At 57.0% G+C, this 27,739-nt stretch overlaps 1 protein-coding gene across 2 annotated transcripts in view; it reads left to right on the top strand.

The window, feature by feature from the left end:
* Positions 1-27,739, top strand: part of COL18A1 (collagen type XVIII alpha 1 chain) — a 41,745-nt gene that overhangs the window by 12,697 nt on the left and 1,309 nt on the right. The window contains exons 1-41 of one of the 2 annotated variants that reach the window (XM_074594772.1): positions 9,536-10,905; positions 14,684-15,228; positions 18,133-18,216; positions 18,309-18,368; positions 18,551-18,689; positions 18,809-18,912; positions 18,996-19,022; positions 19,114-19,284; positions 19,387-19,413; positions 19,495-19,557; positions 19,664-19,750; positions 19,906-19,959; positions 20,035-20,175; positions 20,325-20,387; positions 20,563-20,607; positions 21,733-21,873; positions 21,959-22,030; positions 22,146-22,172; positions 22,305-22,349; positions 22,495-22,557; positions 22,972-23,007; positions 23,079-23,168; positions 23,338-23,367; positions 23,478-23,504; positions 23,700-23,762; positions 23,915-23,989; positions 24,083-24,118; positions 24,241-24,294; positions 24,565-24,639; positions 24,850-24,921; positions 25,124-25,166; positions 25,308-25,370; positions 25,460-25,503; positions 25,611-25,733; positions 25,828-25,972; positions 26,082-26,155; positions 26,235-26,363; positions 26,560-26,595; positions 26,790-27,062; positions 27,145-27,342; positions 27,536-27,651. In XM_074594772.1, coding sequence (XP_074450873.1) covers positions 9,660-10,905; positions 14,684-15,228; positions 18,133-18,216; positions 18,309-18,368; positions 18,551-18,689; positions 18,809-18,912; positions 18,996-19,022; positions 19,114-19,284; positions 19,387-19,413; positions 19,495-19,557; positions 19,664-19,750; positions 19,906-19,959; positions 20,035-20,175; positions 20,325-20,387; positions 20,563-20,607; positions 21,733-21,873; positions 21,959-22,030; positions 22,146-22,172; positions 22,305-22,349; positions 22,495-22,557; positions 22,972-23,007; positions 23,079-23,168; positions 23,338-23,367; positions 23,478-23,504; positions 23,700-23,762; positions 23,915-23,989; positions 24,083-24,118; positions 24,241-24,294; positions 24,565-24,639; positions 24,850-24,921; positions 25,124-25,166; positions 25,308-25,370; positions 25,460-25,503; positions 25,611-25,733; positions 25,828-25,972; positions 26,082-26,155; positions 26,235-26,363; positions 26,560-26,595; positions 26,790-27,062; positions 27,145-27,342; positions 27,536-27,651 — 5,006 coding nt within the window. In that variant the 5' untranslated portion in view covers positions 9,536-9,659. Of the gene's footprint in view, positions 1-9,535; positions 10,906-14,683; positions 15,229-18,132; positions 18,217-18,308; positions 18,369-18,550; positions 18,690-18,808; positions 18,913-18,995; positions 19,023-19,113; positions 19,285-19,386; positions 19,414-19,494; positions 19,558-19,663; positions 19,751-19,905; positions 19,960-20,034; positions 20,176-20,324; positions 20,388-20,562; positions 20,608-21,732; positions 21,874-21,958; positions 22,031-22,145; positions 22,173-22,304; positions 22,350-22,494; positions 22,558-22,971; positions 23,008-23,078; positions 23,169-23,337; positions 23,368-23,477; positions 23,505-23,699; positions 23,763-23,914; positions 23,990-24,082; positions 24,119-24,240; positions 24,295-24,564; positions 24,640-24,849; positions 24,922-25,123; positions 25,167-25,307; positions 25,371-25,459; positions 25,504-25,610; positions 25,734-25,827; positions 25,973-26,081; positions 26,156-26,234; positions 26,364-26,559; positions 26,596-26,789; positions 27,063-27,144; positions 27,343-27,535; positions 27,652-27,739 lie in introns of those variants that run through there. The other variant, XM_074594774.1, reaches the window with a different exon arrangement.

Below are 27,739 nucleotides of genomic sequence, written 5' to 3'. Positions count from 1 at the left end.
AGCGGCCACACGCTTTAATTAGGCGGGGAGCTGGCAGGGCTCCAGGGTTGGGAGAAGGGGGGGTCATTCCCTACAAAGCTCGATCAGGCGCTGCAGGGACAGGCTGGAGCTTGCCCGGAGTCCCGTAGCATAGCTCCTTCTGCCTACGTGGGTTTTTTTTTCTGCAGCTGGGATGGGTTAAGTGGGGTTTTAGGAGTGGTTTCTTTTCTCTTGGGTGCTTAAAACAACAACAAATAAAAAGCCACCCCAGCGAAACAGGCCAGTGACGCTGCAAGGAAGGAAAGATGTTGCTCTGCTGATTTATGGGGCTTTTTTTATCTTTACAGGTCACTGCTAGCATTTGTGGAATTGGCCTTGCTGCAGGAAAAACTGGTTTCCAGCTTTCCCATTAGGAAGAAACTTCTGCGATCGTGTAATTAAAATGCAGAAGAAAAAAAAAATAAATCCCAGAGCAGCTAGTTGTGGTGCTTGTAGCCGGATCCTTTGGCGGCTGCGTGTGTCCCCTGCCTTGGTCTGTCCTTGACTGTGCTGCCTGCAGCCTGTGGCAGACATCAAAATGCATTTTTTTTGTCCTTTTTCTGGTCTTTCTGGCTCGTGCACCAGCCAGCACCAGCAAAAAAAAAATAAATCTACATTTTGACCATGGGAGTGTTTTAATCCACCTTGAGGCAGTTTCCAGTATTTTTTATCACCTTATCTGAGCTGGTGCCGGCACCAGGCTGAACTCCTAGTGGGATGGGGAGATTGGGACCATGACTCCCCCATCCCATAAATGAGAAGTGATGGGTCCAACACAGCCCCAGTACAGTCCCCTCGCAACGGGCAGCAGACCAGTGGCTGCCTGCAGGGGCTCGTCCCAGGGGTTCAGGGTCCCCAGGGATGCCTGAGCTTTTTAGGAGGGAAGAAAAACTGTGCCTTTGTAGGATTTTTTTTTTTTTTTCAGTTGCTTCTTTGCTGCCAGGCTGAGAAAGGACATGCCACCTAGACTTGGATATTTGGGAGGTGAACATTTTTTCATCTGGGGTGATGGTAGGTACTGCTTACTCGGGATGGGGGAAAACACCCCCTGCTATTTGGGGCACCTTGAACCCCAAGCATGGTCATCTGGAGCAAAACGTCCCGAATAGCTTTGTATTTTAGGGATGACTAAATGGAGGTCCCCCGAATGACGTACCGCATCAGACTCGCCCAGCCTTTCCAGCCCGCCCCCCCTTTGAACCCTGTGGTATGTGAATTTTTGCTGGTGTCAGAGGGTCGGCGGCAGCAAAATCCCTCCCGGTTAAAGGGTGGGAATACCAGTGTGTGCAGCTTGGGATAATTACCAGTTGTCAGCAAAACAATAGTGGCATTGTAGGGCAGGAGCAAAGCGAAAGGGCCCCTGTCTTGAGCGTAATGTTACTTTTCTATTTACGTTTCCATAGTCTTTGCTGAGAAATGGCCCTATTCTCTCTAATCCTCCTCTTCAGGCATGCCTTCTGGGTTTTTTTGTGTGGTTTGGGTTGGGGTTTTTTTTAACCCTTATCGTCCCAGAAAACAGCTTGTGGGGAACCATCTCTGTGGCACTGTGCTGCCTGGCTGTCCTTGGCTGGTTGTGGCATGCCCGTGGGCTGGCCAGCTTCACTTTGGGATGCCGATGCCAAGGGAGAGTGCCCAACTGTGGCATTGTCCCTGTGCTCAGGAAAGGGCAAACCTGCTCCTGAATTTCTATCTGCATGCGAGCAGGAACACAATTTACACCCATCCTTGTTCTTGACATCTGTCATGTTATATATGGTCAACTCCAGTGCATTAAAGCTATTTATTGACATCATATTTTGCCTTTAAAATCAAGTGATTTGTTGAAGAAGGGAATAATTGGTCAAACGATGGCTTTTGGTCCCCACCTCCTGCTTGTGCTGAGGACTAGTAGATCTCTCGCCTGGCGTGTTCGGTTGTTGTTGGAGAGGGAAGATGTGTTTTCTGGCCTCATCCATGTCTTGGGTGGTTTCCCCAGTGCTGAAGGAAGGTAAAGAAGCTTCTCTTCACTTGCATGGAGCAGCAAAGTAGCCACCAACAACATTGACCTGTTTGACCCCTTTAATGTCCGTCTCCAGTGGTGCTTGGACTCTCTCAAAGATCTACATTTTGCTGCTTAAATAATTTCCATGCCAGTGGAGACATAGACTGTTGTCCTGGTAGGGAGAGAGGAATTCAGCCTTGGCTGACATCAGCTTGTCATCGCTCAACTTAATTTCATGGCCTTCAACTGATTCATTTTTTATTTAGCATTGGGATGTGTGCAGCCAGGTAGGTTCAAGGACCAGACAACACTTTCCCTGTTTAAGTGGCCCCTCATCCAAGCTGCTAACAAAGGCATTAAATAGCTTTGACCCCAGCATCTATCCCCAAAAGGGTACACCCCCTTGTATCCCCCCATCTTGGGGGACCGAAAGCTATGGTAAGGTCTGTCCACAGAAACACGGTGCCCAGCAGACAGCCCTGGGATGGGATGGGATGGGATGTGATGGGATACGATGTGATGCCAAAGCAGGATGGCCAAGCTCAGCTGCCTGGTGCAGAGGAAACTTTGGAAAGAGCAGGGAAATGATGCCAAAGTCAGCAGCACAGGCGAACTATTGTCTGAGGAGTGCAGAGAGGTGGAAGGACCATGGAGCAGACACGGAGTCTTATTACAAGCACAGCCGGGGGCTTCAGGAGGCTCCAAGCTAAACAAAGTCCCCTACACTGCAGGGGGGGCAGCGCTGACAAGATTAAGGCTGGTTGGATGAGCAGAAGATTGCAGCTGAAGTCCAAAAAAAAAACAACCCGCCCTTCTGGATCCCTATTTTCCTTTCCATTCCCTAGCAAAATAGTGTTTCTCGCCACTTGGCCTGGCAGCAACCTGGTGAGCTTGGATTTTGTTTGCCGCAAGTCGGACTGCGGATGAGGTTAATGAACTGCTGGGTGAGTTTCTCTTGCTGTATAGCTGCGGAGAGGCTCTGTAAAGCATCCACAAGCTGTGGCAGTTTCCTCTTGCAGCAGCAAGGACCAGCGGGCACCCGGCATCCCTGGCTTGCGGCAGATGCAGGATGGATGCTGTACCACTCCATCGTAGCTTCAGGTACTACTTCGTTTGACAGATCTTCTGTGTTTTGTATGGTGAATTTGGGTTTATTTTAGCTGTGTTGGTATTTTTCGCTGCGCTCAAGTCCTGAAAAACAGCTGGGAATGGGCATCTTCCAGCATTTGTTGTGCAGCCTTCAAAGCTCATGCAAGGTTACTCTCTGACAGTGCTCCTTGATATTGGTGGCTTAACATCCTGGCATGGTGCAGCACACAAGCACAGCTGAGGGGTGGGCATGTTGTCCCACAGGTCTTTTCCAAGTCCCTCTTGTTACCCAGCCCTCTCCATGGCTGGGAATATGTTCATGGGAATTGTGTCCTAACGTTTTGGGCTTCATTGGCTTCTCTACTGCATGATGCTGGAAGACTTCATTTGAGCTCTGGGGAAGCATACCCCACCCGGGTACCTTGTCCTCCTCAGCTTTGCTTTGTGAAAATGAGCAGATTGCAATGGCATTGAGTCGGCTCATAACCCCCCCATCCCAGCCCTGATCTCACCTCATCCCGCAGCACAGCATCCATCCTGTGGCACAGCTGGGATAACATCTATGAGCTGGGATGCTGGGTGCATTGGTCTCCCTGTATTTCTAGCTATAAATAGGCACCTGGGAATAGGGATGCGCTCCCCAGCCACGGACCTGCTCAGTCGCTTCCAGAGATGGGAACTGACCCCCCTCTCTGATAACTGGGATAGACCCCCGTGCCTTCCCAGGTGGCTGTGGGCCCTGGCGGAGCCCCCTTGGCTGCGTGCTGGGGCAGGAATGCCAGGAACGCAATTGAAATCTGGGGCTTCCCAGGAGCGTGGCTCCCAGGCTGAGCTGCGACCTTGGGAGGGTGTGAGGAGGGGGGTGAGTCTTCCCCCTCCAAGGACCAATTAGTCTGCAAGGTGATTTATTAATGCAGCGGAGGGTGAGCGAGGGGGTCGCATTCCTTCCCTTGCCTCCCCTTGCCTTATCTCCAGGCTGTTGGTCGGCCGTGGAGGGAGACAAGTGATGGGAAGCAGAGCTGGTGGCCCCCGTCGAGGCAGGGCGGGGGGAACTGGTGATGGGGCTAGAGGCTACAGGTCACACCAAGCTCACTTCGCATTTTAAAGACCTCCTTGCATTTTTAAAGACCTCCCTTGGGTTTGGCTGTGCCCAGAGGTTGACAGCTCCTCTCCACCATCCCTCCCCTGCAGCAGCCAGGCCACCTCATGGGGTGGCCAAAGTCATTGCAGCCCCAAATTCCCTGCCCTGGCTGACAGATAAACCAGGCGCTGCCTTGTTCTTCTGCCCATATGGATGGGAAAAAGGGAGACACGAGCATGTCTTGACTGTCCCTTCTCCAGCTTGAGGCTCATGGTCTTTGCCGGAGGGTAACGAGTTACAAGGGAAACTCAAGATGCCTTCGGTGAGACTGGCTTCTTGGCGCGTTGTTCCGCAGGGGCTCGACCCCCGTGGGTATTTTTAGCCACACTTGGAAGGAAGGCTGTTTGCTTTGTGCTTTGCCTGCTGCTGTTGCCCACATAATTTCCTATGAGGGATGACAAATTAAAAATACTCCTTAGATGAGTAGGATGGATACCCCAGAGCAGTGGGTGTCTCCATCTCCACTCAGTTCAGGAGCAGGAGGAGGATGCAGGTAATGGTGGGGGTCTGGGCGCAGCCACTCTTCTTCCCCCTGGGGTTACTTGATGGCTCCCCAAGGCAGTCGTGATATTTTCATGGTTTATCTTATCGAGGAATTTGCTGAGAGGATGTTTCTGGCTCTCCATGCGTAAATGTTTAGGAACGCTGCAGTCCCAGGGGCTCGATGGTGTTGTGTAGCCAGAGGCGAGGGAAATGCTGGCCCGGAGGCAGGTCCTGGCAAACTGGCACCTGCATCACTGGTGTGGTGTTTGGAGCCATTGATGGGTGCTGTCGCTCACGCCAGCTCAGCCCCCCTGCATCCTTATCCCCATCCTAATCCCCATCCTCATCTGCAGCCCCTGCCTTCCTGTCTCCCTGGCTAGGCACCCGTCTGGAGACTGGGTCTCACCTCCTGTCCCTGCAGGGCTGTCTCCACATGGGAGGTCAGTGGCTTGGGATGTGGCAATATCCTCGGCATGCGTCTTGATGAGGGCCTTTTAACTGTTGTTTGGGCTTTCAGATGAAGACCGGATTAAAATCCCAAACATCAGTAGGATTTATAGATACCATCTGCCGCTGACAGTCACTGAATTTTTCTGCTCGGTGCATGAGTGCTCCTGCCTCCAGCATTTTGGCTGTGCTGGTGTCAAAGTTTCCTTTCCTACCCAGCAGTATCCATGGAAGGGGAGATGTACAGATGGGGCATCAGCGGTGGTCTCAAGCGCCTGCTCTGCTGCTGTTTTGTGCCCTTTGGAGGTGGATGCTTTCTCAAGCACCCTATGGCAATGTTGCCATCACTGGTGGTAACCAGCAAGCTTTAGGCAAGCAGCTGAAGTGCCGGTGGGCTCTGGAAAGGTTGTGGGGCTGCGGCGTGTTTGCATCCCAGGGCCGACCCCAGACATCCTGCTTGTCCCAGGAGGCCATTTCATGGAGTACCCCGCAACACAACCCTGTGTGTAGGTTGGCATGGCTGCTCCGAAGGAACTGGGGACATTTTTAGCGGTGGCCAAGTGATTTGCAGCCATCCTGCCTGTGGGCTGGGGGAAGTCGGAGCTGGACTCAGCAAACAGAAAATGGATAAGAATAGCCTGGTAATAGGTGAAGTTGTTAATTAAACAAATTAAATTTGTTAATTTAACTACTGATTGCTAAGGGAGGGTCCTTGGGAGCTGTGCCATGGGGATGCTGTGAGCTCTGTCCCTCCCTGTCTTTCCCTCTGTGGCTCAATCTCTCATCAGCAGAATCCAATGTTGGCATTAAAGCACTTTCTGCAGCTGTCCTTAATTTTTTTTGGCTCAAGTCTTCTCACCTAGGACATTTCATACCCGGGGTTCTGCACTGGCTTGTGGAGACCTTCCCTTGAGATGTGAGCAGGGGGAAGATGGAAGCTGCAGGTGATGGGAGATGGCATCTGCCTGCCTGCACTCTGTCCGGCTGCATCCCACAAAAACTGCTGCCGCTCCCTGCCCAGACCTCGGTGACCTCAGCTTGTGGCCGGGGTGACTGGGATAGGAAGGATCGCTGGTGTAACTGGGGTGGGTGCAGCAAAATGAGTCTCCTGAGGACGTCTCCGCGCTCTGCTTGGCCTGAGGCTCCCTCTGCCGTCTGTCCATCCGTCTCCGCCTGGTCGGCTCTTGCTGAGGGTTTGGCCTTGGACTGTCGAGGGGGTTTGCCGAGCTGGGCTTGGACAGGGTCCCTGTCCCCTCTCAGAACGCAGCGGGGACGGCGATGCGGAGCTGCCACCGCGGGAGCTCAGGAAGCGGGAGTGGGGACGCGAAGCACGCTGCAAAGGCCTGGCACGTTCATGGCCAGGTTTGCTGTCTCCGGCCACCAGCGTGGGCTGCTCCCATGGCACAGGGACACACATGGCCCAGTTGCTTGAAATCTGCTTGCTAGGCCCCACTTTGATGCCTGCAGAACAGCATTATTCTTTAACCACCGATGGGATGCTGCAGGTCTGAAACCTGGGTGACAGGCTTTTTTTTTATTTCCTCTTTTAATCTTTTTTCCTCTCTCTTTTCCTCTTTTTTTTTGTTTTCCTTTTTCCCTCTCTTTTCCTTTTTTTCCCCTCTCTTTCCTCTTTTTTTCACTTTTTTCCCCTCTTTTTTCTTCCCTCTCTTCCTCTCTCTCTCCTCTCTCTCTTCCCTCTCTTCTATTTTCTCTTTTTTGTCTTTTCTTTTTTCTCTTTTCCTCTGTCCCTTTCTCACGCTCTCTCCTTTCTCTCTCCTTTCTCTCTCCCCACCCCTTCCCCCTCCCTCTCTTTTTTCCCCCCCTCTTTTTTTTTCTCTCTTTTTTCTCTGCTCCTTTTCCTCCTCTCCCCCTCCCCCCATTTTCCCTCCTCTCTTTTCCTGCCTCTCTCTTCTTCTGAGACAGGACTCACTGTTCACAGTGAACAGGGCAGCCTCATCCCCCTTTTCCAGTGGGACCAGCAGATGCTGGACAGCAGTGGGAAGACACAGCCAGCCTGTTCAAGAGGGAATTAGGACGAGGTCAATGGTCCAATTTTGCTTTTAAAGAAGTAAAAAGTCAATATGAGCTTCCGGCAGCATTCACTGGAGCATGCAAAGTGCTTTTTGGAGCCTTTAGCCTAGAGGACAGTAAAACAAGGAGTTTCCCCTGCTCTGCCAGCAAGCCAGCTGCTGTGGCTTCTCTTTGGGGAAATATTTCTCCAAAATATGTCACCATCTGGTATGTTCCCTGTCCCTGCCTTGCCACTTGGTTGGTGGCAGAGCTGGGCACTCTGGATTGGGATACTCTAGTGCCACCTGTGCCACTGGGACACCCTCCAAGCGCTTATGTTGGAAGTGCCGGGTCCCTTATTTTGAGATGCCCCAGCCCTAACACCTTCCCTGGGAGCTGCCACCGCAGAGGTGTGCAGTGAAATGAAGATCATTGATTTAATGAGGGCTGGCGGCGGCAGCCCTGCACGCAGGGAGGTCCTTGGGGATTGCTGCTTTGCTCTGCTCTCATGAGCTGCCTAATCCCAGCAAAAGGGAGAAATGGTATTTTTTCTGGCTGGGCATTGTGTCTGTACACACTTGGGATACCCTAGCATGGTGCCACTCCTGAAAACCTCCTGACTGAGACAAGGAGGCTCATCGGGGCTCGTGATCCTTCCCCCTGGCTCTGGGAGCTGCCTTGGGGATGCTGCATGGCTCCAGGGGTCTTGGATTGCACCCCACTGCAGGCTGGCACCCACCCCACTTATCTCCCACCCAGTTTGAGGGAGAGGCCATGGGAACACTGAGCTTTTCCATCTGTCCTCCCCACCGCTGGGAGAAGAGCAGCAGCCACCAGCGTTCCTCTCAGACGTGCTGAGGACACAGGGAGGGTCACTGGGGCGCCGCACCCTCTCCCCAGGGGAGCAGAGCCAGGCACAGCAGGGTCCCGTCCGAACACGCTGGGGCGGGTTGTCAGGCTGGCTCCTTTCATCAGGTTGATTGCAGCACAAGAACTTCGAGGGAAGCATATGGAAACTCTGACATATGGACAAAAACACGTCCTGCGTTCGATTTGTCGTGGGCTGTTCCACAATATGCTCCTATAACAGCATCAGTTGTGGGGCAAGCCTGTTAGCAATAGCATCCTTGCTGTGCCAGCTGCTGTTTTAAGGGAAAAACTCACCCATTTCACTTAAAAAGTAGTGTGGGAAATGTTGTGTAAAGCAAAATAGACATCTGAGCATTTGTTTCAGTGTTTTTCCTGAATGTTTTTAAACTGGAGCATGAGGAGAGTTGCATCCCTTCCCATTCCACATTGCAGGACCACATTACCACAGACAGTGGCTTTCCTGGCCACGCAGCATCCTGGCAAGGGGGAGCCAAAATTGTCATCTACCCATCAACGTCCCTTCTTGGGGACACGTTTTGAGCCACAAAGTTGACTTGCCCCGTGTCATGGCAAGGGCAGTGTGGTGGTGTGGTCCACAGGTGTGCTGCATCCCAGCAGGGGGCTAGGGACTTGGTGGTCCCCGGGGATGAGGGCTCGTCATCTCCAGAGCTGGGCACCTTTGAGGTTGGGAAATGGGCTAAATAAGTGGATTTTGGGTGATTTTTTTAAGCTGGGGCATAGAGTGACTGAAATTTTTGGGGCATGGGAGAGTGCCAGTGCTGCTCAGGGGAGATTTTCGTCCCAGGCTTCAGTAAAACTCAAGTACTTGAGGTTACGATTGCTCAGACCTCCTGGCTTACACACATTGCTGGTATGTGATGCTTGTGGTGGTGGTGGGAGGATCACAAATGCTCCCCTCACCGTCTTTCTTGCAACAGCGTCTGGGGGGTCCTGGCCCTGTAACTAAGCTGGGAAAGCTGCTCTAAAGCACTTGACTTTTGGGACTTGTTGTGTTTCCGGCCAGTGGAAATCTTGGAAATGTTTTCTGGGATTTTTTTTCTTCCTCATTCAGTTTTGCTCAGAGGTTATAACCTTTCCTGAGACCTGTAGGGGAGGACACCTCTGTGTCCCACCAAAGATAGGCATCTGTGGCAATCGTATCCATGCACGACCCCCATGTACGGCTCCCAGTGCTGGCAATTTAACCAGAGCCACCAAGCAAGGAGAGAGGATTTAGGGTTTTCTGGGCAGTAAGGAGTTAAAATGCTGGCAGCAGCAGCTGGGACAGGGAACAGGGTTTGTCAGAGGGCTGGCTCAGCTCCCAGAGGTTTTGGGGGGCTCAGGTGGGTCCCCAGCAGGGTGGCAGGGTCCCCAGGGGGCCGTGCCGGGTGCAGGGAGGCTGGCGCTCGAGAGCGGAGGGTTTGGCAGGGCCGGCAGCGCGGCCACTCCTCCCACTCCACTCCGGTTTGAAGGGTCGTGTGTGCCGGAGACAGGGAAGAGAGTGCGATGTGAGTGCTCCGGGAGTCTGATCTGGGCAAAACTCCTGCCTCTTTCCTGCTTTCCTTCCTCCGGCCTCTCCGTTTTACTCTCTGAAGCAACAAGGCTCATTTTTCCTTCCTAATGGCCCCGGCTCCGCCTCGCTTGGAGTTTCTGCTCCTCCTGGCTTGCTGCTTCTCCTCCTCCGATACTCAGCTCCTGGACTGGATTTGGGGCAGCACAAACACCACGGGAAGCCCAGCAGCACCCGGTGTGGGAACCGCACCGCCGGAGCCTCTTGCCACTGCTCCCACCCCCAGCACGTCCCCAGGGACATGGGGTGTCCAGGTGGTGGGGGACATCACCACCCCACAGCGCCAGGAGATGGATCCCAGCACAGCAGCACCTGCCGGCGAGGGGACTGTGTCTGAAAACACCAAGCAGTGGGACAGGAATGCCACGGGGCTGGTGGAGAGCACAGCACGGCCAAGCATCGCTCCTCCCCACAGCACGTCACCTGCCCATGGCCAGGGTGCGGCCAGAAGCTCCACCAAGGACCTGCAGCTCCTGGGGACAGGGACCACCAAGGACCCACAGGTCCTGGGGATGGGGAACACCGAGGATCAGCAGCTCCTGGGGACAGGGACCCCCGCAGCAACAGGGACACAGGTGTCCTTGCAGAGACCAGCGGGTCTTCGGCCAGGTAGTGCCCCTTTTCCTTTCTCACCAGGTGACACTAACCGTAAGCAGGCGGTGCCACCCCGGGACCCCACGGTGCAACTGCCCCGACACCACCACGGAGCATCGCCCGCCTCACCGCTCGGCACTGGCCACTGGGGGCTGGTGCTGGCTGGCATGAATGGGAGCCGGAGCCCTCCTTTGCCTAACGGGAGGGCAGCTAACAGTGTGGATCCTCCTCTTGTCAATACCTCCGGTCCTCTTGAGTTTGATTTACTAACCGCTGCTACACGACTCTACAGTAGTAGCAGCACAGAGCTCGTATCCTTACCTGGACTGCTGCCGCCAGCCGGCCGTTGCCTGCCCGTCCCAACCCACCTGCCCTTCTGCAGCATTCTGGGCACCAACCATTTCAGATTACCGAATTACCTCCGCCACGGCAATGAGGCGGAAATTCGGGCAGCTTTGCATGAGTGGGAGGGGCTGCTTGAATCGCAGTGCCATCGCTACGTGAAGTGGTTTGTCTGCTTGCTCCTGCTCCCTGGGTGTAGCGCCTTGGTCCCTGTAACCCCCCCGCCGTGCCAGGGCTTCTGCGAGGCCGTCAGAGACCTGTGTTGGATGCACTTGGCTGGCGGACGCCTGCCTCTGCCTTGTGATGCTCTCCCTGAGGAGGACGAAGGGTATTCTTGTGTCTTTATTAATGCTTCTGCAGGTAATGTGGCTGGGTGAATGTCCCTGTGTTTCTGTGTGTCTTCCCTCCCCAGACTCCCCCAGGTTTTTAGGTGCTGAGGGGCACTTCTGCCTTGTCCCCATGGGAGGCTGCTGAGTCCAAAATCGCTTTCCATCCAGCCTTGGCTTCTTCAAACAGGGACTGCCAGCAGGTTTTGACTCCCTCTTCAAGGCTGAGCATCACCATCCCCTCCTCAAAATGTGAAACATGGTGGCCAGGTTAAAAGAAAACTTCCTGGTGGCCAGGACAAGAGATAGTCACCGAGTTCATCGTGCTGGCATTCAGGGCCAGTTTGCAGGTGCTACAGTGCACAGGAAAGGGCTTTGGGGTGTCCATCCTGGGAGCGGGGCATTTGCAAAGCTGGCAGCTCCCCGTGGGGACAGAAGGACAAGGACCCCACAGCCACCCAACCGCAGCTGCATCTGGGGCCATGGCAGTGTGGAGGCTTCAAGGTGACCCACGACCATGCCCACATGCTCCCCTCTCCTAGAGAGGCCCTTTGTCTTAGGGTTAATGATTTACCCAATGGCTAATGTTTGATCCCCCCCTGCTTGGCAGGCAGGAGAGGTTACTTTGCCTCTGGCTTCGTCATTAGATGGTTGTGACCCTTCTGTATGTCAGCTGGGGACTGAGATGTGCTTCTTTGGCAGGGGGAGTGAAAGGAAGAGAGCTGCAGGGAGACTGATGCTTGGAGAAATGCACGTGGGGGTGTAAGAGCAAGAACAGAGTTTGGGATGAAAGCAGGAGCGGGTGCTTGCTGCTCCCCATGCCAAGCTCTCTGAATGAAGCTGTGTTCCCACGCCGGCCCCTCGCACCCTCGGGTGATGGACTGGGGCTGCCGACCAGCAGCAGCGAGACACTGGCTGTCGTCAGAGGGGCAATTTAGTGGGGGGGCAGCAGACAAGGGTCACACACATGGTCCCCTCAGTGTGAAAGCAGCTCTGTTTGCTGGTGGACCCCGGGGGTGTGTGGCGGGATCATGGGGATGCTTGGAGGGAGGCGCACACTCCCAGATGGGCAGTGTCGGGAATGGGTGGGGGACATGGGCACTGTGGTGCACCCCATGGAGTGACTTGAAAAGCTGCTGCATGCTGGGGGTCCCCCACATCCTAGCTGGAATGGGATACACAGGGCCATGATGGCAGCCCCGGGTCAGGCCAGTCAGGAAGGTCATGGCAGAGCGGGAAGGTGGCTTGGAGCATCTCTGGGGCCTTTCCAATGGCAACAGGAACAAGTGGCTGGGTCACTCTGGCCAGAGGCATCCCCGCAGCCATCCTGTGCCAGCACTCATCCCAAAACCGCTGCAGTGTCAGCCATCTCTGGCTCTCCATGCTCCACAGTGGGTGCTGCCGGTTTGCCACAGGGAGGGGTGTGTGTGATATTTGTGTTCTGGGTGCCCTTTGGAAAAAGCAGGCACAGCCTGAAAGGTTTGGGGTTGGTAAGGGGCTTTTGCAGGGGAGCAGCCATTTGAAGGGGTCTCCCCTTACCCCTCCTGCTCCCCAGGGACTCCCCAGGCCCCATCCAGCCTCGTAGCCCTGGCCTCTGCCTGCTTTGCGTGTTGCGCAGGGTAAAGACGTGTCCCCATTTGCTTTGGGAAGCGGCAGCACCCAGCTCCCACCCCGGGCTCGGGGGCGAGTGGCGTGTTTGGAGAGGAGGGAGGATCCCAGAACAGGCTGAAACACCAAAGAGTGTGGTTGGTGTTGCTAACAAAAGCCTCTTTCAGCCTGTCCTCGTCATCCTGAGCCCCAGGGGCAGACAATGGCTTGTCTGGTTGCAGAAATTGCAGCACCAGCTCTCACACCCGTGTGGACCCCCGGGAGGAAGCTCTGGTTTCCTCTTCCCTTAAGGCTGCTGTGAATTTGGCTTCCTCCAGCCCAAGATAAGCTCCATCCCTGCGTCCTGGTGTTTCTGGTCCGAAGCCACCTGCTCCAGGGCGGCTGGCAGGGCTGGGGATGGTGCAGCTGGGGATGGGACAGTGGGAGCAGGCTTGTGGGGTGCCATGCTCATATGGGGTGCCTCACGGGTGGGTGCCAGACTGGGGCTCATTGCAAGTCCGAGCGAGCCCTGCTCACTCATTCACCCCATTATGTTTGGTTTAGGGCTGTGCACATTTGGGCACGAAAAGATGCTGGGCTCAAAAGGATACTGGGCTCCAGGATCCAGAGGTTCTCGTGGCTGGCAAGGCAGAGACTGAGTTCTTCCCCTCCAAGTAGGCTGGGGATGCACTATGGGGAAGCTCAACCCTGGTGCAGAGCAGATGAAGGGGGGGTTATGGCTGGTGTAAGACCAGGAGGGAGGTTTCCTCCCTCAGGTGCTCAGTTTTGGAGTGCCAAGCTTGTGAGGGGCTGGGGGCTTGTGGAGCAGGGTGGGCACAGAGTAGTTTCAGAGCAGCAGGCTCAGGAGAGGATCAGTGGGTCTGGGGTCTGACAGAGAGAAAACTTGCCCCCCACCTCTAATCAGTGGCATTTCTAACATCCCCAGTGCCTGGGTCCCTGTCACGGGACTGGTGCTGGCATTGAAGCTCAGCCGTGGGGGGAGGCTGGGGATGCTCTGCATGCACAGGTACCTCCAGTCTTTGGAAGAGGCACCCAGGTTTTCATCTCCTCCCACCATCCCAAGAGATGTGTTTTCCTTCCAGGCTGGGCAAGGCTGGGCTGATTTTTTCTTCTTTCTTCTTCCTTTTTTTTCCCATTTTTTTTTTTAATAGCTCTGGAGGACAATGTCTTGCTCCAGAGCAGGGTGGAGGTTCCTGGCTGGTCCTCCATGGATCACACACCTCTGATAACCCCCCATTGCTCATGTGAAACACCAGGGATCGAGTTGGGGACATCGAATTGTCTCAACTCTTGCTTCTGACTTGGAATGGGGTAGAAATTGGCACCAAGCATCCGTTCCAGTGCAGAGGCCTCAGCTGTTTTGGAGCCAAGGTGATTTGCTTTCCTTGCTCCTGGGAAACACGGAGTTAAATAGCACCAGGCATGCTCAATCCCATTGAGTTGGCACCCGCCCCGAGCAGTTGACATAGCAGAGGAGGAATCCAGCGCGCCCGGTGTGTGGGCGATGAGGATGTGCCTGCTGCCAAAACAACAGGAGCTGGCGTACAGAGGGCCGGCTCGCCCCAGCCAGATGTTCAGCTGTGTTGGGTAGGAGAGACTGTCCTGAGCAGAACTTCCCCAAATGCCTTGAGAAAAAGGAGTTGGGAACGGAGGCGAGATCATCTGGGAAGCTGACGGGGTGTGCTGGCTCGAGCCCCATTCCCAGGGTGTTGCAAGGGAATGGCTCTGATTTATTCCCAGCCGGGGTGACCCCATTAGCTTGTCCTAGGATGAAATGGGGGATCACCGTGACCGCGGATGCAACACACTTCCTTGCGGCTCTGTGATTGTTCGGCATCCCAGTACTCCAGCAACATCCCCTGCTGCCTGCACGGGCATGTTGCTACCATGGGCAAGATCCCTTTGGTTTTATCGCATCTTGGGGATGTCCTGGCCACGGTCAGAGGGTCAGTAACAGGGAATGGGTGGTATTTTGTGAACTGGATCCCAGCTGTGCGGTGGGAGCAACTCAAGGAGCGTTGCTGCCTTGGCCAACCTGCAGTCTGAAGGAAAATTCCAGACCCTGGGGAGGGCGAGCAGAGGGAGCTGCTGAAAAGTGCTGTTTGGGGGAGGCATGGACAGTGGTGTCCCTGCAAGGCATCTTGCTGAGGTTGACCATCCTCACCAGGCTGGTTGTGACCATCCCCTTTCCCTTTCTCTTGCAGAGAACCTGAGCACTGAGGTCAGCCTCCTGGAGCTGATCGGAGATCCCCCGCCAGAGGAGATCCTCAAAATTTATGGCCCCGACAACAACCCAGGCTATGTCTTCGGCCCCAATGCCAACACAGGCCAGGTGGCCCGGTACCACCTGCCGAGCCCTTTCTACCGGGACTTTTCCCTCCTGTTCCACATCCAGCCTACTACGCCCCGGGCCGGTGTGCTCTTTGCTGTCACGGACTCCTCACAGAGCATTATCTATGTGGGCATCAAGCTCTCAGAGCTGCGGGCAGGCAAGCAGCAGATCATCTTCTACTACACAGAGCCAGGCTCACCAAGCTCATATGCAGCAGCCACCTTCACCGTGCCCACCTTGCTCAACCAGTGGACGCGCTTTGCCATCAGCGTGGAGGAGGACGAAGTTGTTCTCTACCTGGACTGCGAGGAGCACGAGCGGGTCCGCTTCGAGCGCTCCCCAGATGAGATGGAGCTGGAAGATGGCTCCGGGCTCTTTGTTGCTCAGGCTGGAGGGGCTGACCCAGATAAATATCAGGTAAGGGTCACCCCAAGAAGCATCTCCAAGAAGTCTGGGTGAGGCTGGAAGGACGTGACACCAGCCTGTGCATGTTGAACCAACCTGTTTGCCCAGGAGGCAAACCAGTGGCCATGATCCATGTGTGTCCCTGGAGAAGGAGACACTTGAGATGGGGAGAAAGCTGGCCTGAGATGCCCCCAACTTTATTGTATCGGGTCTCACAAAAGCAAAGCTCTCAAGGTGGGCTGGCAGGAGGCAGTGGGATTGAGTTACAGCAGCCACCATTGCCCATACCTTTACCAACAAATGCACAGAGCCTCTTTGAATGTCCCCATTGCTAAAAATACCCAACTCCTTTGGTGGAGGAGCTGGTTTGGCTGGTAAAATGTCTCTCTTAGCTGGAAAAAATGCTTGGGCTGGAGCATATCTTTGTTGGCTGATATTGGGTGGTATCTGCAGGAAGACTTTGGAGAGCAAGGAGAGAAGCTGATATCTCAGCCCTTGATTTGAACATGACTTATGTTCTAGATAAGGTTTATGGAAAGTGTGGGAAAAATGCCCAGCTGACATGGAAATCCCCCATGGTGCTTGAGGAGAGGAAAGTTCAGGATTGCACTGCCAGTTTTTTTCCTGGGTTGACCATGGTTTGCCCAGCAACATAGGCTCTGCCGAGTGGAGCAATGTTTTTCCTGGGGAGCTTTGCAAAGCACGTTTCTGATCTTAAACATCATCTTGACTAATGAGCAGTGCTACTGCAGCCCCAGTTAAATGGCTTTAGGCAGGGAAAGCTCCCTCAGGAAAAATGGGTTAATGATTGATGGTCTAGAGAACGGTTTGCACTGGGATTTGCATTGGTCCCTTGAGGTTTTGAGAGCAACTTTTTGCACTTGAACATGCTGGCAGGGCCAGGTCATGGCCGTGGAGGAACTCCTCTCCCCAGCTGGAGAGGGTTTGGCACAATTTGGAAGGCAAAGCAACAGCCAGGAGCAGAGCAAAGCACTTGCGCCTTTCTAGCAGGTGATGTTCCTGAGCTTGCCAAACACCGGCTCCCGCCGCCCGCCCCCGGTTTTCCCGCGGGGAATAGCTGGCCATCGAGAGATGGAGACTGACTGCCTCGGCTGGCTGTGAGGGGAGCGGAGAGCGCGGGCTTGGATGTTTCCTTGGCATCTGACTGCCTCGTGGTATTTCCATCGCTGACCAGCCCTAACTTGCGTTATCTGGAACTAATGGGGCGTCAAGCTGATTAAAACCTGGCCCTCGGTCAAGCCCCAAGATGAGCTGCTCGCAGGCAGCTGGAGGGCTGCTGGTGGGGTCTCATCCAGGATCTATGCTTCTTCCTGAGTTGCCTTTGTGTCAACAGGGTGATACCTGAGTGGCAAAGCCTGCAGGTAATGCAGAAGCCCCTGGGACAGCAGATATCCAGGGGGTTACTGTAAATAGGGTCTTATACAGGGTCTGGCAGGAGGATTTGATCAGAGCTGGATGCATGATAAGACCTATGATGCTGCTGCCCACTCTATTGGGGCAAATGGGCTGCAAAGGGCCCTTATAACCATCCTTCATGAGGGTGCCTGTGTTCGGGGCTGAAACCAAATTATTTCCGATGCCTCTGGCAAGCCCCAGGACCAGGAAGGCTAGGCTGGAGTGTTGCATTTATCAAAGCTTTGGCTTGCTGCTGGTGCTCAGTGGGGAGGAGAGGGATGTGTTAGAGCTGGCTGTCACAAGGGCAAGCAGCTGGAGGAGGTCACAACCCACCTGGGGGCATTTGCTTCTGAAAGGGAATTTTATATATATATATATATGAAATTTAATATATTTATAATATATTGAATTAACTATATAGCTATAATACAATATATTTATAATATTTATATCATATAATATTTATAATATTGTAATGTCATAGCCAGCCTGGCTGAACTGCCACTGCCCCTGAGTCTTGTTTTCTTAAACCCATCGTGTTTCCTGAGCGCAGATCTCTTTCCTGGACGTGGTGCGCTGTGCTTTCAAGCGAGCCCAAATATTATTTTAGGTGTCTTGCCCAAAGAAGAGACATTGAGTGGGAGGTATCTGCCCTCTCCAAACTTGCTTTCCAGTGTGGTCCCCAGCACTTCCCGCTGGGACCACAGGGATGGGCAGCATCCCATTCCAGCAGCATCCCATCCTGGCAGCATCTCCAAGTGCCATCCCAGCAATGACCTGGGCTGGGCTCTGAGACGTGCCGGGTGACACCCCGCTCGCCATGGGAGCCGTAAGGTTCAGGCTGGTACCCACACACCTCCCCAGTCAATATGGGGATGCTGCCCTCCCAGGCAGTGCAGGTAGCTGGGCTACGGGGGTTTGTCTGGAGGCAAGATCCTTAGGAAGGAATTTTTGGTGGTTTCTTGTATAAACAAGTGGTTTGGATGTGCACCATGCTTGCAAAACCCAAATAAATGGTAAGAAAGTGTGGATTAGCCTAAGAAATACAAAACCTGGGTTGCAGTGGACTGGGACCTGCCGCAGCCCTTGCTTGGGGCAGAGAGGCTGTCTGCGGCTGGGGAGCCCTCGGGAGAAGGGAAACAAGGAGCACAGCCAAAAAAGGTCCCTGTAAAAGCTTTGCTGCCTGTCTGTCTGTCTGGATCCTGACTACTACCTCCACTCAGCCCACCTGGCACATGGCTTTTTTCCATGGCTTGTCAAGCCATGCCGGTGGTGCTGGGCACTGGGGCTGCAAGGTTGAAACTTCTCTGTGCTGGGTTATGGATAGATGCTCAGGTGGAGAGCACTCTCTGCACCAGGTGAAAGAGCCTGATGTCCGTGGGGCACTTGGGGTGGCTGAGTGATACGGCAGGTCACATCGTGCTGCAGGGTGGCTTTCATCACGTCTGTCCGTGGCACCCATCCATCTGTGGCAACCCTCCTTGCGTGGTTTTCTTCCAGGGGGTGATTGCTGATTTGAAGCTGCAAGGGGACCCGCGGGCGGCCGAGCGGCAGTGCGAGGAAGAGGAAGATGACACTGAGGAGGTGAGTGCTGACAGCCCCACTGGGGCAGGCTGGGGGGCAGCTGCCCTGTGCTCCTGGCTCACCCTTTGCCCCTTCTCCCCGGGCAAATGCAGGTCTCTGGTGATTTTGGCAGCGGGGCAGAAGGTGGACACCAACCCTCGGGGAAAGACAGGGTGAGTTGGTGCCTGCAGGTGTTGCACTCGGCGGCAGAACCCTAAGATTTTAGGGATGAGAAGGTCTGGGTGCCCTCCATGGTCAAGGTCCTGGGATGCCCGATGTGATCCCAGCTCCTGCCCCTTTTGAGAGGACCCCAGGAGGTGAACGGCACTACAGTGTCCCCTTACTGTTGGCACAGGGTGTCCCGGGGCTGGTGGATGCTGTCCCAGTCACCTCTCCCCCTGTGGCAGCGGGTGGCGGGCCGAGGAGAGGTGGAGGCTCCCCACAGCAAGCTGAGAGGACCAGAGCAGAGGACACACTGCAAGTCTCCACGGGAGGTAATGCCGGCAGCAGCATCCCCTTCCCTGCCGTGCTGACTGGCCCTGAGGCGCACCGGCAGGGACGTGGCGGGGTGACCCTCCCTGAGCACAACTGGGTCCCTTTTCCCTTCCTGCAGGCACTGGCCCCAAAGGTGAAAAGGGGGAGAAGGGTGAGCGTGGACTGAAAGGGGACTCAGGGACTGGCAGCATCGTGGGGACGGGCAGTGTCAAGGGTGAAAAGGTGGGTGAGAGAGGAGATCCCAGGGGCTTGTGGATGCCACTGACATGTCCGTGTTTGACACCCACTCTGTTTCTGTCCTGCAGGGGGAGAAAGGAGAACTAGGCATTAAGGTGAGCATCACTGAGGGACTGGGGGCAAAGACATGCCAGCCTGAGCTGCCACCACTGGGGATGTGCCACCCCTCCCTGTTTCCCTCCCCAGGGCAGTGCTGGATTTGGCTACCCTGGCTCCAAGGGCCAGAAAGGGGAGCCGGGTGACCCTGGCCCCCCCGGGACCCTCTCGCGGCATTCTGATGGCTTGGTGGTGGAGCAGGTCACTGGTCCCCCGGGTCCACCAGGGAAGGATGGAGCCCCCGGCAGGGATGGCGAGCCCGTGAGTCGAACCTCCCACCCCTCGGGTATCCCCTCTCCCCCCACCTCTACCTTTTTTCCTGCCTGCCTGCACACTGACCTCTCCCCTCTCTGCCATCCCTAGGGTGATCCTGGCGAGGATGGCAAACCCGTAAGTGGGGTGTGGGGGTGATGGGTGCTGGTCACCCCCTTGCTTTGCCACCTGCTGACCCCCCACCGTTCCCCTTTGCAGGGTGATATGGGGCCCCAGGGGTTCCCCGGGATGCCAGGGGAGCCTGGTCTGAAGGGGGAGAAGGTGAGTGCTGGTGTCAGTGTGGGGGGACGGCACACGCCGCTGCCCCCCCTTCCTTTTGCTGGTGGCTGGGCTACACTCACAAACTGCGCTCTCTCCTCTGTGCCAGGGTGAGCCAGGCATAGGGCCGAGGGGACCCCCTGGACCACCTGGTCCCCCAGGACCCCCAGGACCATCATCCAAGCATGACAAGCTGGTGGGTGCCCCCTGGAATACAGGGATTTGGGTGCGGGATATGGGGTCACAGAGGAGCGGGATGCTACTGCTAGCCCCCAGGCAGCTTCCCTGCACTACTGGGCACACCAACCCTGCCCATACGTTCCTGACATCACCCTTGCACTTCTCCCCCAGACTTTCATCGACATGGAGGGCTCTGGCTTTGGTGGTGACCTGGAGAGCCTGCGGGTGAGTGTGGGTCCCTTTCTGTTGGCAGGGAGCAGGGGGAACATGGTCAGCCATCGTCACTTCTTTCTCTTCTAGGGTCCGCGAGGGCCACCTGGTCCCCCAGGGCCACCCGGAGTGCCCGGTTTGCCGGGTGAGCCGGGACAGTTTGGGATGAACCGCACAGACCTGCAGGGACCGCCAGGGCTGCCGGGCAGGGATGGGACCCCTGGGTCCCCGGTAGGTGTATGGGGTGGCCAAGAGGACCTATCTCAGGGCCACCCTGTGGTGTTGGAGTTGCAACCACCCCCGGTGGTGGTGGGGGTCTTGGTGCCCACCAGCCCCATGGGGTTTACCTATGCTGGAGCCAGCTCCTGGTCATCTTGCAGGGTCCTCAGGGTCCTCCTGGAAGAGACGGGGCAGCTGGGCAGCCAGGGCCCAAAGGAGAGCAGGTGAGTGTCCCATGTCCCCCAGGACCATGTTACAGCTCTGCCACAGAGCAGCTGGCACCATTTGCACATCTCTGGGAGGTCCCAGCTCCCTCTATCCCTGGGCTGGGGAGCATCAACCTGTTCCTAGAGCAGGGCAGCTTCTTCACACCGTCTTCTCCTTCCTCCTCCTCCCTAGGGTGATGTGGGTGACCTTGGCCTCCCTGGCGCACCAGGACCCAAGGTACCATGCCTGTGGCGGGTTTCTTGCAGGGGAGAAGAAATCCCATTTGCAATGCAGCCTGGAGGCAGGGATGCTGCTTGGCGGGCCACCTTGCACTGGAGTGGGGAGGGGGATGCTGGTATTTGGGTTCCTCCCAGAGCAAAGCAGTGCCGCACCTTGAGGGCGCGTGGAGCCACCGACCACCCCTGGGATGCTTGCCAGGCTCCTGCCACCCTCACTTGGCTTTTCTTCAGGCACTGCCACCTTGGGAAGCAGGCAGGAAAGATGAGCAGGGTGTTTCGAGGCACAGAAGAGGGTTTTCCTGGGTGTTTTGGGTGCCCACACCCCACTGGAAAACACCCCATCTTCTGCACATCGCTCTCCTGCTAGCCTGCTCGAGCTTCTTTCTGCCCCGCATTCCCAAGTGTGGTAATAAAAGTTTGCTGCAACGTGCACAATTATCCTCCCCTCCCTTGGGTGCCATGATACCCCATAGGATCACCCATCCACCCCAGCCTGAGCTAGGGGCAAGAGCCTCAAGAGTTAAGTTTTCTCAATGCTGCCAACATTGAGAGGGTAGATGGGGTGGCAGCGGGCATAAAGACTGATCTGGCCTCTCGGAGACCTTGCAAAGTGCAAGGGTGCCTGCAAGCATCCCCGCCTCTGCACTGAGCTCTGCTGCCACATTGGAGCTGGCAATGCGTGCAAAAAAAAAATCACATTCATTATTTTAGACGAGCCTCTGGTGGCCACCATGCACATTACATGGGGAGCTGGGCCATGCGAGGACAGCTGGGACAAGGGATTCCATAGCCAGATGATGACTTGTCCCACAAAGCCCCTCTGCCCTCCAGACAGGAGCGTCCATGCCCTGCCCCAAGGGGTGGTTTGGGGATGCAGGAGGGCATGTGCTGCCTCCCACTTGCAGACTCAAGGCAGGGACCGTTCCCACCTTGTCCCATCTGTCGTGTTTTTTTTTCCCTGGAAACTTTCAAGGTCAGCTTGGATGGGGCTCTGAGCAACCTGATCTAGTTGGAAATGTCTCTGCTCATTGCAGGGGGCAGGAGGGGTTGGACTAGATGACCTTTAAAGGTGCCTTCGAACCCAAACTATTCTATGATTCTATGATTCTTATCTCCTTTGCAGGGCAGCAAGGGAGAAACAGGACCAGCAGGAGCCCCAGGAGAAATGGGGTTAGCTGGCCTTCCTGGGCCCATTGGACCCCGAGGGCAGCCAGGGCCCCCCGGTCCCCCAGGGCCACCAGGGCTGGGCTACGAGGCTGGATTTGTAAGTGATCACCGCTGTGATGGGGGAGTGGGATAAATTGGAGCAGGGGCAGATGTGGCTCAGCCCCTTCTCCCCTGCTTCCTAGGGTGACATGGAGGGCTCGGGGCTGCCATTTGCTGCCAGCTCCCCTGGACCACCTGGACCCGAAGGACCACAGGTAGCTCCGCTCTTGCACCTTCCCTCCCCTCCATCCTGGTCTCCTCAGGGCATCCCCCATTATTGTGTCTCCTGACATCACCCCATGCTCATGGCCCCCTTCTTGTTGCTTGCAGGGGGTGCCAGGACTGCCGGGGTTGAAGGTGAGGAGCCTTTCAAATGCCTTTCTTGCCCTTTGCTGAAGCCAGCTGCAGGAGCCTGGCTCCATCCTTGAAGGGTGCCCATGGGCAGCCTGTGGTGATGCATCACCTGCTCTGACACCTCTTTCCTTGCAGGGGGAGGTCGGCAGCCCCGGGCAGCCTGGCTTGCCAGGACCAAAGGTAGGAATGCCAAGAGGTCAGGTTGGGATGTGCGTGAGCCTCTGGAGTTGGTGGAGTGCTGGGGAGGACCCTTGTGCTTCTCAACCTGGGGCTGTTGGGAGGATGCTCTGTACTGCATCTTGCCCTTTCCCGCACCTCATTGCAGGGAGATACTGGTGTGCCTGGCGTGGACGGCCGCCCTGGCCTGGAGGGCTTCCCCGGACCACAGGTAGGAGCATCAGCCCCTGCTTTCCAGAAGCTCCTCCCTTGCTCGCTGCAGGGCCGCTTACAGCAGCCAAAATCCAGGCCCAGCAACCAAAATCTGCCCCCAGCAGCCAAAATCCTCCTCCCCCAGTGCCTTAGGCTGTTCCCCTGCATTGGGACCGGGCTCACCATGTGCCAAGGGTGCCCACGCTGCTTGGGACACCATCCCCATCAGCTTACCACCCTGCTGGTCATCACCTTCACCCAAAAGCATCGCACCCTGTCTCACTGCCTGGACCCTGCAGGTGGGGGGGGACGGGGGGGTGGTCTGAAAGGTTTTGCTGAGCCACAGGCAGGAGGGGGTCTCCGCTTGTGAACCAGGATCCAGCCGCACGTGCTGCCAAGCGGGAAGCTCACCCCTGCCTGCTCCTCCTTCCAGGGACCCAAAGGTGACATAGGCAGTCCCGGCGAGAAGGTAGGTGCCAGCGGGCTGGGGACAGGGACCAGGTAGTGGTGGCCCTGGGGCTGATGGCTTATATCTTCCAGGGTGAGCGAGGCCAAGACGGTGTGGGGCTGCCTGGCCCCCCTGGTCCACCTGGTCCCCCCGGACAGGTCATCGCTGTCTCAGGCAAAGATGTAAGTGATGGCTCCTGGCTTCAATGCAGCTGAGGGGAGCTAAAACTGAGGGGGGAAGGGGCCTGCCCAGGACCCATCGTGCAGGGGGATCAAAGGGGACCTCTCTGGGAGCTCTGACCTCTTCAGAGCAAAGACCAGGGTGAAAACCCCGTTTTGTCTCTTTATCCAGAAGTCTTCGGTGGCTTTGCCTGGTCCAGAGGTAGGTGCCCAGCTACAACCCACACCCAAACCTCAGCAGTGCCGGGTGGGCACCTGGTTTCTTGGAAAGGGGGAAGTTACTCTTACAAGCATCTCTGCTTCTTCCTACAGGGCAGACAGGGTCACGCTGGCTTCCCGGTGAGTTGGTGGCAGGGCTGGGGAACTGCAGGGATGGCCCTGGTGAAAGTTCCGGGCATGCTTTTGGGAAATCTCTGGTGGCCAGTCCTGCTGCACTTTGCCACATTGGTGCTAGGGTGGTGGTGATGGAGGGGGCGTTTGGGGTCTGCCTTTGGTGCGTTGGGGCTGACGCGGGCTCTGTGCTCCTGCCTGCAGGGCCCGGTGGGACCGAAAGGAGACCGGGGATCGTCCGGTCCCCAGGGCTCCCCAGGGTTGAAGGTAACTGCTTCGGGCCGCCTCTGACGTGTGGGGTGGTCACACTCCTGGTCCCTCATCCTGCCTGGCCACGGGGTCCCGGTGGTGACGCCAGCCCCGCTATGGGAGGGAGCCTGGTCCCTCCATCTCCTCTTGTGCCTCCTCCTCTCTTGCAGGGGGAGAAGGGGGAGCCCGGCGTCATCATCAGCCCCGATGGGACCGTGGTCACTGCGCAGGTGAAAGGAGAAAAGGTGGGTGTGCTGTGGGAACGGGAGGCATGTCCCCATGCGATGGGTGCCAGGTGGTCCCATTGGTGACACTGTTTCCCTCTCCGCTGTCTGCAGGGGGAGCCAGGGCTGCGGGGACCGATGGGACCATCGGTAAGTTAGTATCACCATCCTCCTTGTATCCCATGGGGAGGGACAGGGCTGATCCAAGGCAGAGAGGGATGGAGGGTGCCCCTGCTCTGAGCACCCTCATCCTCATCTTCTCTTCCCTCCAGGGTCCGCAGGGACGAGCAGGGATGAAGGGAGAGATCGGCTTTCCAGGCAGACCCGTAAGACCTGCTCCCAGTTTGTCCCCTCAGCCATCACCTCCTCCACCATGTCTCCCCACCCCATTTGCACATCTTGGACCCACTGAACCCCCAAACCCAATCGTGTCCCTGAGGGGTGGGGTAATAAAGGGGTGTTGGAGGCAATTCTGGGTGTCGGAAGTGACTCTGGGGCATCAGAGGTGACACGGGGCATCAGAAGTGACACTGGGGTGTCACCTCAGGGTTGGCAGGGGGACAGGGACGAGGCTCATCTATGCTGCTTATCCACAGGGACGTCCTGGCATGAATGGGCTGAAGGGCGAGAAGGGTGACCCCGTGGATGTCAGTAGCGTGCTGGGCTTGCAGGTGAGCACTGATGGCAGCCCACCCGGGCTGCTGGTCCATCAGAGTAGGGGACGCACACAAAGTGTCTCCCTGGGGACCTGAATCCCTTTGGGAAAGGGCACATACTCTCTCAGGGACTGGTTGCCCCTCTGGGGCAGGGCACGGCTCCAGTGTCGCTCCACAGGGACTGTCCACTTGCAGGACCCTGACACACCTTCTCTTCCCCTGCAGGGTCCCCCGGGACCCCCAGGGCCTCCAGGGCCCCCTGGACCACCTGGAAGCATAGCCTATGACAGCAGCAATGTGAGTAACAACAGTCACTGTGATAGGTGTGCTGAGGGTGATAGGGTCTCCCCGTTCCCTCTGCCAGGATGGAGGGGATGGAGGATGCTCCGGAGGCATCCTTGCCAAGGCTGGCACGTCAGGCTGGCATCAGCATGACATTAAGGGGGGTTTCCCTGAGGATGCTGCTGTCTCTGCAGCTGCTTCCTTTGCATCTCTGCAGGCCTTCAGCGACTCTGGCCATCCTGTGCTGCCAGCTTTCCCTGGTAAGGGGGTGTCCCTTTCCCAGCCCCCTCGGGGTGGCTCAGGGACCCCCAGCAAGGCGGCGTTGTGGGGAGAAACCCCCTCTGTTAGAGCTGGAGCTGAGATGCTGCAGCACTGTGGCATCTCTCTGCTGCTTCCCACAGGTTTCCACCAGTTTCCAGGACAAAAGGGAGAGAAGGGCGATGCCGGAGCCCCAGGACCCCCAGGTGAGCGACTGGTCCCCACAGGCAGAGGCAAGCAAGGGGTGGCTCGTGCCCATCCTGGCTTTCCTCTCCCATCCTTTCTCTCTCCACAGGCCACTTCTCCTATGACCTGAGTCACTTTGGTGCCAACCTGCAGGTAAGTCCTTCACCCACCGGCTGCAGCTTGCAGGGCTGGCACCTGGCATGATTTGAGGTACTGGGGTGCGCCCTGGCTGCTCACCCTAAAACCATTCCATCCTGCAGGGTGACAAGGGGGAGCCAGGTCCCAAGGGCGAGAAGGGCGAGCCAGGCAACACCCCACTCTATGGTCCCAGCGTCTCCGGGCTGCCAGGGCCTCCAGGGCCCCAGGGCTACCCTGGGCTGCCAGTGAGTACCCCACGGCACAGGGGGTGAGGGGGGCAATGGTGGTGGCAGCATCCCCAGGTGCTTTGCTCCAGGGATGCTCTCTCACACTGCCTAGGGTCCCAAGGGGGACAGTATCGTTGGGCCGCCAGGGCCTCCTGGACCTCAGGGCCCCCCTGGTATTGGATATGAGGGGCGGCAAGGCCCCCCTGGCCCTCCCGGTCCCCCCGGTCAACCCTCCTTCCCAGGCCCCCACAGACAAGGTGAGTTCCTGTGCCTCCTGCACCCCCCGCATCCCTCTCTACAACCCCTGCATCCCTCCCTGTGACCCATGCTGCAGACCTCTCCATCTCACCCTTCTTCTTGCCCCAGCTATCAGCATCCCTGGGCCCCCTGGACCACCGGGGCCCCCCGGACCACCAGGCACCAGCGGGATGTCCTTTGGGGTGAGTTGGGGCTCTGGAGGGGTGTTGCCTATGGGCTGGCCAGACGAGCCCTGAGCCGCCCGCTGGGCTCTGCCTGCAGCTGCGCACCCTGCCAACCTACCAGGCGATGCTGAGCGCTGCACACGAGCTGCCCGAGGGTGGCCTCATCTTCCTGACTGACCGGCAAGAGCTCTATGTCCGCCTGCGTGGGGGCTTCCGCCGCGTGCTGGTGAGTTGGGGGTGGGCGGAGGGGAGCAGAGGCAGCACACTGTCTTGGGTTGCACTGCCCGGCTCTGAAGGGTTGCAGGTGGCATCGTGCTGGGGTTTCAGTGGCATCCTTTGTGGATGCTCAGGCATCCCTCCCATCCTTGCACAAGGAAAAGGAGAGGGGGGTGACTGGGATCTGATGTGCCATGTATTTGCAGCTGGAGGAGCACACCCTGATCCCCAGCTCGGCTCTGGTGAGTCCCCAGTCTCCCATCCCTATCTCCACCCATCCATTCCCATCTCCATCCGTACCTCCCCATCTCCACCCATCCATCCCATTGCCATCCATCCCTCCCCATTAGATTGTCCATCCTCATCCCCAACCAGCTCCATGCCTGCCTGGCGCAGCACCAACCCTCAATCTGTCTCTCCCTCCCTCCCTCCCCAGGACAACGAGGTGTATGACAAGCCCCCCAGCATTCACTATGCTGGCCCCCAGCCCCCCCTCCAGCCCCGTGGACCTCTGCATCCCCTTCACAACCACAGCCCACTGCCCACCGCCCGCCCCTGGCGTGGGGATGAGGTGGTGGCCAACCAGCACCGCCTGCCCGAGCAACCGCTGCTCCACCACCAGCATGAGCTCCTCAACAGCTACTACATCCACCGCCGGCCAGATCCGGCCCCCGTGGCCGCCCACGTGCACCAGGACTTCCAGCCTGCTGTGAGTGCCATGTGCCAGCTGAGGGAAGGTGATGATGGTGGCTAAAGCCGTGTACGTCAAGCTCTGTTGTCTCTCTTGGCAGCTTCACCTGGTGGCCCTGAATGCCCCACTGAGTGGTGGCATGCGCGGCATCCGGGGTGCTGACTTCCAGTGCTTCCAGCAAGCCCGGCAGGTTGGGCTGGCTGGCACCTTCCGCGCCTTCCTCTCCTCCCGCCTGCAGGACCTCTACAGCATTGTACGCAGGGCCGACCGCGCCGCTGTGCCTATCGTCAACCTCCGGGTATATGTGTCCCCTTCCCAACACCCAGCAAGCTCCAAAGGATGCAGAGCATCTCAGAGCCCCCATCCATCTGCATGGCAGTGACTGTGGAGCTGCCCTCCCTGGGGGCTGCCAGGGCTTGGAGCTCCTGTGATACTCTTGAGGTCCAGGCAGGGCTAACCCCCTCCCCGCTCTTTTTCCACCCCCGCACCAGGACGAAGTGCTCTTCAGTAACTGGGAAGCCCTTTTCACGGGCAGCGGGGCCCCACTGCAAGCCGGCACTCGCATCCTCTCCTTTGACGGCCGGGATATCCTGCAGGATGCAGGATGGTGAGTGTGGGATTATGTGATGGGGAAGGAGGGGAGATGGGGGGGGTCTGGACTGTGGTGGGGGCAGCAGCAGCCCCCCACCTTTCTC

The sequence above is a fragment of the Larus michahellis genome, chromosome 7 (assembly GCF_964199755.1).
Source record: "Larus michahellis chromosome 7, bLarMic1.1, whole genome shotgun sequence".
NCBI lineage: Eukaryota > Metazoa > Chordata > Aves > Charadriiformes > Laridae > Larus > Larus michahellis.
The sequence above is the reverse complement of the archived record's forward strand: the minus strand, read 5'-3'. Positions and strand labels throughout refer to the sequence as shown.